We start from the raw sequence: 12815 nt of genomic DNA, 5'->3' as shown, positions 1-12815 counted from the left end.
CCCCCCCCCCCCCTCCCCCTGAACCATACTAGTGAAGACTCCCAATTTTGGGCCCTAAAATTGAGCATTTCAACCAGTGAATCTGCTAAACTATTTCTATTTTCTGTAAGATCTGATGATTTCATCTGAAAGAACAGAACTTTCAAAAGATGCCATCTAAAAGTGAAATTTTCCCTGTCGGGCGTATATAGACACATTTCATTTTTTTTTTTAAATTTAGAGCACATGGAAACTCATCCATGAAAATTTTAAAAAGTTGGATATATGCCCCTCAAATCTATTGGTCAACGCGTAATGCCTATTCTAAAGCCCATGTCCAAAGCCAAACATTTATTTAAGATAGAATTATAATACAGAAATAAAAGTTCTGAGGAAATCATAAGAGCCGAAGCTTTTAACTTCATATATTAAACTGTGATTTATCCTTTATATTGTAAGGTAATTCTGATAGTGTTGACACAAACCTCAGCGCCTGGATCTAATGATCAATACTGTCTGGATGTCCCGACTAATGTACCGTGGTCTCTAGGGGTTCATTTGTGCTTACAGTCAACAGAGACAATTCCTAATACTATCATCATCATCTGTTTCCATAGAAAACAATGAAGTTGAGTCTGTAAAACAGTGTTTACATCATTAAGTATAGTATTCCCATGGTATTGCAACCTTGCAATCCTCAGCATCACAAATTAATGTTTTTATTTTTTTTCAAAATTGTGTTTCAAATATCCGGTACGTATATACATGTATTATGTAACAATCAACTTGAAGATAATTCTGATAAAAATTGAGCTAAAGAAAACTGAAGATACAGAGATTTCCCAATACAATAGTCTTTCAGATTGGAATAAAATGGAACATGCACCGTTATGGCTATAAATATATAGTTAGATATTGTGATTGTGCCTGAGATGTAATAAGTTTTCATTCTGCCAAAAACAAATATAATCCTAGAAACTCGGATACATAGCACCCTCTACATATCTGTTACACAAAAACCAAATGAACCCACCCAAGATATATCCAGCCAATCAAAACACATGATAATCCCCTCATAATAAGAACCTTCATAGACACTTAAATCCTTCCGATACACAAAACAATCCCAAATAAGAGTGTTTGTTTTTCCTTTTTGACGTCCTTAACCTTAATTGAGCTTGTTATACCAATAACATGGAAGCAGTGATTTCATTTGTCCAGTTAGAGGCTTGATATACCAATAACATGGAGGCAGTTATTTCATTTGTCCAGTTAGAGGCTTTATATACCAATAACATGGAAGCAGGGATTTCATTAGGCCAGTTAGAGGCTTGATATACCAACAACATGGAAGCAGTGATTTCATTAGTCCAGTTAGAGGCTTGATATACCAATAACCTTGAAGCAGTGATTTCATTTGTCCAATTAGAGGCTTGATATACCAATAACATAGAAGCAGTGATTTCATTAGTCCAGTTAGAGGCTTGATATACCAACAACATGGAAGCAGTGATTTCATTAGTCCAGTTAGAGGCTTGATATACCAATAACCTCGAAGCAGTGATTTCATTTGTCCAATTAGAGGCTTGATATACCAATAACATAGAAGCAGTGATTTCATGAGTCCAGTTAGAGGCTTGATATACCAATAACATGGAAGCAGTGATTTCATGTGTCAAGTAAGAGGCTTGATATACCAATAACATGGAAGCAGTGATTTCATTAGTCCAGTTAGATGCTTGATATACCAATAACATGGAAGCATTGATCTCATTTGTCCAGTTAGAGGCTTGATATACCAATAACATGGAATCAGTGATTCCATTTGTCAAGTTAGAGGCTTGATATACCAATAACATGGAAGCAGTGATTTCATTTGTCCAGTTAGAGGCTTGATATACCAATAACATGGAATCAGTGATTTCATTTGTCAAGTTAGAGGCTTGATATTGATATACCAATAACATGTGGAAGCAGTGATTTCATTTGTCTAGTTAGAGTCTTGATATACCAATAACATGGAAGCAGTGATTTCATTTGTCAAGTTAGAGGCTTGATATTGATATACCAATAACATGGGGAAGCAGTGATTTCATTTGTCTAGTTAGAGTCTTGATATACCAATAACATGGAAGCAGTGATTTCATTTGTCAAGTTAGAGGCTTGATATTGATATACCAATAACATGGGGAAGCAGTGATTTCATTTGTCTAGTTAGAGGCTTGATATACCAATAACATGGAAGCAGTGATTTCATGTGTCAAGTAAGAGGCTTGATATACCAATAACATGGAAGCAGTGATTTCATGTGTCAAGTAAGAGGCTTGATATACCAATAACATGGAAGCAGTGATTTCATTAGTCCAGTTAGATGCTTGATATACCTATAACATGGAAGCATTGATCTCATTTGTCCAGTTAGAGGCTTGATATACCAATAACATGGAATTAGTGATTTCATTTGTCCAGTTAGAGAATACGATACAATGATAATGTTCATTCACATTATCAGTAAATTTTCACAACCAATTTTAACAACAAAGAGAATAATTCAACCCGCTAATATATTAATTATTGAAAGATTCAGGAGTTGTATTTTTGAGAAAATGCGCTGAAGCTATTTTAAAAATATCTTTCATATTGTCTTAAAAGAAATAATTCAAAAATATCAAATTTAAGGCAAATTGTTCTATTTTTCAAAATCTTGGGTTATTTATGTAACAAATAGTATCATGACTTTTCTTAATCGTCATATATTTGTTAAGAGTTAATATATAAACACTTCCTTATTATAGTGGAACCCACTTACTGTATTATGATATCGGATATTATGATAACTCGCTTAAAATGATAGAAAATAGCTTGATGAAAAGATTATAATATAACAGGTTTTATATTATTTTTATCTGGCAAATAGATTATTATATTAAGTCGGTTCCACTGTATAAACCGGAATCTAGGGTTCTCGTGATAACAGCAAACACATTTTTTGTTTGGTTATAGGCTGAATCAAAACAAAAGTCATTTGAAAGAGTTTGACTATTTGTAAAATTTTTGTAGCTGGTTATATTTGAGTCAGCAGAATGATCTAAAACACTAATTATAAGTAAATCTCAATAGGGACCTTGCTCTTGCTTCACATTTCTGTTATTGTTTTGACCACCTGAGCAGTGTTTCTTCTACGCAAAGTTTTACAGCAGCCTGTACATGCTCCTTACATGAATTGGGAAAATGCAGCATTATTTCATACCTGTATTTGGATATGAAACTAGGCAAAACAAATTATTCGTGAGATTTGCAAACACTGGGAATATCGCTGGAACTGACCAGTCTGACAAACTTATAAATATATAATTACCAAGTCATCCAACCAGATGTTCAATAGATAATTTATGTTTTATTTATTTAGGAATGGGATTGGGGGACTAAGGGAAAATACAAAGGGGGGGGATCTAAGTGAAAAGATAGGACCCACCAGATCACCCTCTCAGGAATGACAGGACATGTACAACTCATACCCCTGCATATTTGCAGTATTCATAGAAGAGTCGGATCTTTGATCTACACATGTACATACACATTACATGTACATATGCATAATAGCTTAACTCATTCACCCCTGAAATTTCATAATGAACTATTCTAACCTTTGAACTGCAACTTGAGTTCAAATGTGTCTTCAGGAGTGAATGAGTTAAAATACACAGCAACACTCATCAACTACTTTCATTTCAGTATCATAATCAATCAAAGTCCATGTGTCACAAAAAAGCTAAGGGTTTTTGTCAATGCTACTTCAGGGATTGTTTCTAGCAATGACTTAGAGATGTGCTTTTCTCAGAAACGGGCTGATTAACTTCAGATGCACATTTGCCGTTGAGTAAACATACATCTTCCTGGCAAAATGTTCAAATAATTGTTTTAGTTTCGTAATTTTCTATTTGAGAGCAAACGTGACATACTGTGACAAGTGATACTGTGACTAGTGATACTGTGACTAGTGAAGTGTCCATTCACAATTAATATATTCAATAACAAGTGACCTGTTATGAATTCAAGTTAATAACAATTATAAACAGTGAATAACTTAGGTATTTAATATAATAATTACTATGAGAATCTTAAATTCAAGGTATTTGGTAATCTAGTTGGAAATGTTAATAGAAACAATGAGCAATTAGCAGTGGAAGTAATTAGTAACGATTAACAATGACAATTATTAAAAGACTAAGTATTGGCGATTTACAGGGAATGAAATGAGTAATCAGTCCCTCTAATACAAGGCGAACACTAGTCTCAGATTATTAGCTAAGCTAGCTATGACTACAAATACAGTGGAACCCGCTTATTATGATATCCTATTTTCAAAAGAAAAATATCATAATAACCGATCAAGCTGTTTTGATCGTTTTTATGTTGTCTGAACAGAAAGTGAGATGCCCTATATCAATCAGACATAGATTGATGTGGAAACATGGAAAAATATAAATACAAAAAGATAAATTAATAATTGAAAAAATTTGTTCATTGTTATTTATATATCAGCGTGTTGGAAAATTTAAGAAGTTGTCGCTTTGCCGTCATAATGATTAGTATGTAAATTCTACTTTCACTTTCAAATAACTTCAAGCATATTCCTAAGAACTATCTTTATACTACATCCTACACTTGTAGTTAACGATATCGTAATGTTACAGTCAATAGGATGAAAGAAGTGATATATAGTCATGATTTACCTATTTACCTACGAGAAGTTGTGTAACATTTTGTCCCGTAAGCGTAAACATATTTTGCCGCGCTATGTCAATTACGATCAAGTGACAATCACATGCCTCGCAAGTCGTGCGGTGAAATCAACTTGCAAAGAAACAATAACAATTAAAAACACAAAGTATTCCCTTTTAAACAATAATAAAATATTGTATTTAAAGCAGCCGTCGTAAGTTGTTGACGACAATAACGTAAATTTTGATCGATTTCCGGCACCATGCTGTCAGGGCAGTATGTCCCGAATTTGACACTTTTTCAACGGAAACATGGTGAAATCAACTTCTAATGCAATTAAGAAACTATTGATTAAATGATTAAAAACACAGGTCTTCTTTCTGAAGTAATATTTTATTTGGAATCGGCATGATTTTCTCACATGACGTGTCAAGGTAACCGGGAATATTTGTGAAAGGCATGCTCGTTTTCTTATCGGAATTGGCCTAATTATTTTAATTTGATATACAGTCCTGCAGCAATTAACTTCACCAAATGTTTTGTTAAGACTAAAATGTATGATCAGGAAGCGATGGTCGATCTATTGTTTTCCGCTGACTGGGGTGAAGCGAGGTGTGAAAATTTACCTTGAGTGGACAGAAGTTTACCTCAGGCGATGTACAGTTAGCTGGACCTATTGCGTAATTGTCCAGGTGTTTCACACGGACAACTTACCTTATAAAATCCATTCACGGCAGAAAAAAATATCATTATAAGCAGGGACCTACCTTTGACCATATCATAATAAACAATATTTTTTGCTTAGTTAAAGAAGGAAAAAATCGGTACATGGGAAAAATATCATAATAACCGATATATCATAGGTTCCACTGTAATGACAATTAATAGAGATTTATAGGGAATGATATGAGTAAACAGTCCCTCTAATGCTATGAGAACACTAGTCTCAGAGTATTAGCTAAGCTAGCAATGACTGTAAAATATCTCTATAATCTATGAAAAATAATACTTATATTTACGGAAAATAATGCTAAATTATTTTCTTCACAATATTTCAACTTAACAATTTGCCTATAATGCCTTGAGGACCTAGATAGAGCTACGGTGTATAAGAATACCTGCAGATACCAGCGGTTCAAGCTATGAGGAAGATGGCAGCCTTTTAAAGACTCCGTGCCTCCAAACTTGCCTCCAATCTTCATATAAGGAAATATTGACTTTGGTTTAGAGATTATGCTATACTACTTTTACTTCGAGGATATGTAACCGCTTCACTCATTCATGCGCTGAACTGTATAATTATTTGTTAATGTAGTGCACACTACAAATGCACATATGATATCCTTCTTATTGGCTTTTACACATTGATACAAGTAAATAAAGTCTTTCGTCATATGTCTACATTCGTAAAATGATCACATGAACATTCATAAATCTTGTAATGAATATCGCCAATAGCAGACGGCAGCTCACCACTATACATTGAACGAGAAGTTGTAGCGAGGGACTGTTCGACTTGACTCGGCGGATATCACATATTTTAGACAAATTGGTTGAGAGTACTCAAAATATGACTATGCTTAAACTCAGAAGCATCCAGACTTTCTAGATTTTCATTCATTTGCCACGAATGGTGTTATAGTTACCGATTATCGTACCTTGCAATGTAAGTGCTGATGCTGTTGTCTATACAAAGATGGCGGCTGCAACAGGGTAGTTAAACTTTGATTTATTTAAAATGACTGATACCTATTCTAATGTTTTGTATGCTTCGCAATGGAAGTTAATAATCATAGCATCTTATAAAAAATTATTGCCATAATTTTCCAAGTGATATTCAGCAAAAACTAAGCCATAGAAAGCGGTTGTTTACAACGTTACTGCAGAACATTGCGAAGCACAGGGGCCTGACTCCATGTAGTATTTTCACCATCCCTGATAACTTCACTACAATATGAACAACAACTGGATATGACAAATTACATGAAGCAGGCTATAGATTTCAAATTGTCAAAACAATTTCCTTAAATTTCCATACATAGGACACTGTGACCTAGCTATGCAATATGAGAGGTGAAAACTTTCACTCGAATTGAACTTGTATGAAAATATGAGGAAATTTAAAGTGTGGTCTGGAATTGAATATTCTTAAAGGTCGTGAAGCAGATACTCGACTGGTTAACCTGTACAAAGATGGAATGAAATTATGGCCCAGACATAAATTTCATTTACTGTTTATTGTTAGGTAGAGTGCAAAATGTATGCATATGTCACTGAGACTAACTTATAAACAGTCACATCACGATGTTAAAACACATAAGGTAAGTTAAAGGCCTGGAAACTGATCTCCTTTGATATTCAATGACCATCAAATATAGGTCACCATGATCTAGTTAGTGTGCTACACACCTACTTCTCTCGATGTAACAGCTAACAAATCTAGATCTTGAGAGATTGAAACCTGGACCGAACTATATTAAAATAAGCATATTGAGTATTGCTAAACCAATACATGTCCCCTACTGGACCCCGCTAGCTATTACACTGTAATGATTTATAAACAAGAGGTCCAATGGGCCTGCATCGCTCACCTGGTATAAATCTCATACTTGTAATCTTAAAAGTGGACTAAAATACAGCTACAGGCAGAATATCAGTGTTTCATTCATAAGAACCTATTAAAAGATTTAAACATATGACGCCTGTGACCTTGAATGTCGAACAAGGACATCAGGTTGAAAGTGGATCAAGGTCATTCATTTGAACAAACTTGGTAGTCCTTCATCCCAGCATGCTACAGGCCTAATTTTAGTACCCTGGGCCTTTTGGTTATTGAGAAGTTGTTTTAAGATTTTAAAACATTTGACCCCTGTGACCTTGAATATTGGTCAAGGTCATTCATTTTAACAAACTTGGTAGCCCTTCATCCCAGCATGCTACAGGCCCAATATCAGTACCCTGGGCCTTTTGGTTATTGAGAAGAAGTTGTTTGAAGATTTTTCGACATTTGACCCCTGTGACCTTGAAAGTTGGTCAAAGTCATTCATTTGAACAAACTTGGTAGTCCTTCATCCCAGTATGCTACAGGTCCAATATCAGTACCCTGGACCTTTTGGTTATTGAGAAGAAGTTGTTTGAAGATTTTAACACATCTCACCCCAGTGACCTTGAAAGTTGGTCAAGGTCATACATTTTAACAAACTTGGTAGCCCTTTATCCCAGCATGCTACAGGGCCAATATTGGTACCCTGGGCCTTTTGGTTATTGAGAAGAAGTTGTTTGAAGATTTTAAGACATCTGACCCCAGTGACCTTGAAAGTAGGGTCAAGGTCATTCATTTGAACAAACTTGGTAGCCCTTCATCCCAGCATGCTACAGGCCTAATATCAGTACCCTGGGCCTTTCGTTTATTGAGAAGAAGTCGTTTGAAGATTTTAACATATTTGACCCCTGTGACCTTGAAAGTGTGTCAAGGTCATTTATTTGAACAAACTTTGTAGCCCTTCATCCCAGCATGATACAGGCCTAATATCAGTACCCAGGGCCTTTTGGTTATTGAGAAGAATTTGTTTAAAGTAAAAAGTTGACGCCGGACAGATGGACGACAGACGGACGACGGGCGCTGCACCATGGCATAAGCTCACTTGCCCTTCGGGCAGGTGAGCTAAAAATGATGCCCTTTGGTGTTCATTTGGGAAAATGAAAAGTATACAATTAGCTTGTAACCGATTTTAATGTAATTTTTCTTTTCTACATTACCATCAATCATATTGTAAAAAAAAATCAGAATAAATGAATTTCCATGTATACTGTATATTTAATACATACACATTTGACACTTTAAGTTCAGTAATGAACGGATTATATCGATTATGGAATTTGTTATCGATAATCGGAATCGAACAGGACAAATCGATCGATGTTCGATTATTATATACCAATCATCAGTCCATCACTGGCTTCAACTTGTCCAAGATTTTGTATTAAAAGTAACGGAGGCCTTGACCTCAACTTTACATCCCTGAATCTCAAACTTGTCAGAGATATTATTGTCCTTTGTAATTGTAAGAAGTTTGATCAAAATCTCTCAAGGAATGAAGCCGCTAGAGCGCTGACAAGGATTTTCTAAAAATAGCAATGGTGACCTTGACATTGACCAGACAACCCTGAAATTCAAAATTGTCCAAGATTTGATGGTCTTTTGTATTTGCGTGAAGTTTGATCAAAATCCCTTAATTATAGGAATGAAGCCGCTAGAGTGCTGACAAACATTGTTGTTACGTACCTACGTAGAGGAAACCTATAGTCACCCCGGTTCACTGGTAGGGGGCTAATAATGTATAACAGTTAATTAACTTTAAGTTGGTTGGAGGAAAGAAATATACAAATATGTATCATACATTTATATATATGAGCATTGATATAATTTCTGTTGGCATTCAATAATTCACAGTTAAAATGAATAACAACTGGATATGACAAATTACATGAAGCAAGCTAGATTTCATCTTGTGAAAGCATTTTTTTTTATTGCTCAATATATAAGACACTGTGACCTAGTTATGCAATATGCTGAGTGAAAACTTTCACTGCTGTCTGATAGATGTAATTATCAGTGATATTTGATATAATATCAGCAGTTGAAGCGAATGTGTATGAAAATATGAGGAAATTTAAAGTGTGGTCTGGAATTGAATATTCTAAAGGTCGTGAAGCAGATACTTGACTGGTTAACCTGTACAAGATCGAATGAAATTATGTCCCAGACATAAATTTTATTTACTGTTTATTGTCTGGTAGAGTGCAAAATGTAGGTCACTGATCATGAGACTTAGTTAAATTTCTATTGATATTCTATATCAAAGACCGTCAAATATAGGTCACCATGATCTAATTACAGTGTGCTACGTATACACACCTACATCTCTTGATGTAACAGCAAAGACATCTAGAGAGTGTGAAACCATGGTTGAACTATATCTTTTATAAAATCGAATAATGTATAATAGGTCAGAAGTTTGGTAAATACCCAGAAACATACCGTCTTGTCATACCCTGGAAGGTAATACATTGTACTCATATTTCAGAAGTTTCACCCATGAACAGGTTATTTTTACTGCTACAGCCTACAGTAGAACATTGATTATCTGAACCTTGATCTAATATTCAAACTTTCAATTATTCAAATATCTTTTCCCAACCTATAGAGCTACAATTCAAGTGCAAGATACACATTTGCCATGTGGGACACCCAAGTTGGATAGAATTATCAGAATTATGCCCCATACATGTACGGTAGCTTGCATGGTGCAGTCAGTGACTCCAGTCTGTGAACTACATATCTTTTTCTAAATCTTGACTAAGGTGTGCATAAAAACGAATGTTTACGACCAAAAATATTCAGTTTCATAATTGGCTATCATTCTGAACCTTGCTGTCATTTCAACATATGTGACATTTATATATATATATACGCATCGTTAAATTGACATTTTGGGAAGTGGACGAATATCTATTTCTTGCCAAAATTAAATTTTGCAGTACAAAATACAAATAAACTCAAGTACTATACAAATAATCATTGTTTTACAATTAACGTTATTGTCATTGCATTTCTGAATTACGTATACTGTAAGTGTCATACATTTATATAATTGATCCTTAGAGTCTTGTACATTGTATTTGATATATATCTCGAACAAATACAAAGGCCTGGAACCATTTACACAATAAGTGGACTGTATGGGACTGTATACATATTTACACCATAATGCTTTTCAAATATGAGGTTGAAATCTACACTTTGTCAGGAATGGAAATCTTGGTCGTGTGGAAGCCGTGGACGAGTCAAATATTTTTGCGGTGATCACTTTGACCTGGCTAATCTGAGTTTAATTATATACTGTTAAACCTCGTTATACTGCCACCAGTTGTCCAGAGAAATTTTGGCAATATAAAAGGGTTTGGCGATAAAATGAGGTAAACATATAGAGAAATTCTTCACAAAAAGAATAAAAATACCTTAAAATATGTTGGCGGTAAGTGAGGTGGCAAATTAAACAAGGGGCATAATATCAAGGTTTTACTGTATGTTACTCACGATTGATCTGATACAGCATCTGTGAGTTTACTTGGGAGCGACTTTTCTTTTTCCTTCACCCATCCCTGTCTCAGACTGGCAAGGTGTTTCTTGGTGTTCGGGTGCTGCATCGTGAACAAGAGTCAGCTATCAGCTGTAAAACTTCCCAATGAATAATCCAGATATATCCAATGTCAACATGATGTTCTCAGACCTGGAACAAAAATTGTTGAGATCATGAAAGGTTAACATCCTCTACTATTATTTTCTTGTTATATTAAATATTGATAGGACAGGCATATGTAGGTTCATGTTATAGCTTACTAATTATACACACAATATTCACAATATGTGATGACATGCAAGTATTACCACAAAATACAGGATCAATACACCAATAGCATCAGGATTGGGAAAAGAATCTCAGGAATCGGTTAAAAATCTAAGAAATTGGCTAGAGAATCACAGTTTTTGTTAAAAAAAGGAAAATAACACTTGCTATAAAACTAAATACAGCTTCAGTTTGGTTTAATCGGTTCGTGTTTTACATCCTATTAAACATCTATGGTAATTTAATGACATGTTTTGGAGGTGGAGGAAAGTCGAAGTTCCCAGAAAAAACCCAACGACCTAGGCCTACGACCAGTACCTGGTGACTGCCCTACGTAGGTCTCAAACCCGCGATCCGTAGGTGTAGGGCTTGTGGTAGAAGAATGTCAGATGCTAAATGTTGCAAGTTGATTGAAATGATTAAACCTGGAAACATATATAGTCATTTAAAGATTTACCAGTACCACTATTACCCCATGTGCCTCCCACCAACCACCAACCCTCTTCCCCAAGAATGGGGAGATTTCTTTTAAAAGTGAACTTACTGATCTCATCATTATCTCTATAAGATGATCTCACAGTGTAGAGTTTAGTTTCAACAACTAGCAGGCATAAGAGCACGTGAAGATTTGAAACATTTTTGATATGTTCACATTTGTGATGTCACATCATTGAGGTTGTGATGGGAAAGATATGGGCATGCTGTTGTAAATCATCCTTGAACTTTCCTGATAGGTCCACGCCAGAATATCACCAGCATTTAATTAAAGTGTTCATATTCTGAAAATTTGAATATACTAAACCTGATAACATTTACAAGGAGATTAATAATCCCTAGGTAGAAACATTGAAGTTTTGGACTTCTTTGTAAAGACAAAGTTTTCTGAAGAATCTTAATATTTATATATACAGTATATATAATCGGCAACACACACGACACATTTTATATATATATATATATATATACGAAGATAAAATGTTAGAAATTATCAAAATATCCACATTTTCATAAAGGGTCAATTGGCAGCATAGGAAATAAACAGCATATTTTTTTATTTGTAGTCCCCTTCAACATACGTGGATTATCAGATTGTCTACGTCACTTTTTACGTCAGCATGAAGAAACTATGATTCAATTAATTAATACACATTCAATGTGGTCTTACATTTTTTCACGAACAACATGTTCATTCAACCGATTAGCCGATTTAAAGGATTAGCCTTGCCATCATAAAAGGCCATTGTAGTCTTTGTAAAATCAAAACCAGCTGTGTGCCTACAAAACCAATAAAAATAGATACCTTCACATTTCCAGTCATTAAGATAATCAATTTATCACAATCCAAGAACACATGAACAGAGTGACGATATCCACACAGTGGCTTCATCATTTTCCTTGTTCATCTCGTCCTAGTGATTGTTTCCTCTGTATTGTTTACTGACATCGACTTCTGAAACATTATGAAAAAACTTATCAGGGTGAAACAGATGTTTGTAAACAATCAGGGCTAAATTATTTTTATTGTTTTACTTTATTAACATTTTCATCGGAAATAACCAACGCTTAAAATGGCTCCGATATTGAACCAAAACCTGCTAAATTAAAATTATAATAAATGGTAAATTGTGTCTTTTACTCTTAAATTGTTTTGGACATATAATAAGAACACATGTCTGAAAAACCGGGAAAATCTGGATTGGA

At 34.7% G+C, this 12815-nt stretch overlaps 1 protein-coding gene across 1 annotated transcript in view; it reads right to left on the bottom strand.

Annotated features, from left to right (window-relative positions):
* Positions 1-12582, bottom strand: part of LOC110454414 (probable E3 ubiquitin-protein ligase RNF144A) — a 52595-nt gene extending 40013 nt beyond the window's left edge. Inside the window, exons 1-2 of the mRNA XM_021503901.1 lie at positions 12415-12582; positions 10805-10997 (exon numbers count right to left, since the gene is read on the bottom strand). Coding sequence (XP_021359576.1) covers positions 10805-10914 — 110 coding nt within the window. The 5' untranslated portion in view covers positions 10915-10997; positions 12415-12582. The remainder of the gene's footprint in view (positions 1-10804; positions 10998-12414) is intronic.
* Between the last annotated feature and the right edge of the window lie 233 nt (positions 12583-12815).

This window comes from Mizuhopecten yessoensis, unplaced genomic scaffold, assembly GCF_002113885.1.
Source record: "Mizuhopecten yessoensis strain PY_sf001 unplaced genomic scaffold, ASM211388v2 scaffold7833, whole genome shotgun sequence".
In the NCBI taxonomy this organism is placed as follows: Eukaryota; Metazoa; Mollusca; class Bivalvia; order Pectinida; family Pectinidae; genus Mizuhopecten; species Mizuhopecten yessoensis.
This window is presented reverse-complemented; position numbering and strand designations above follow the sequence as displayed.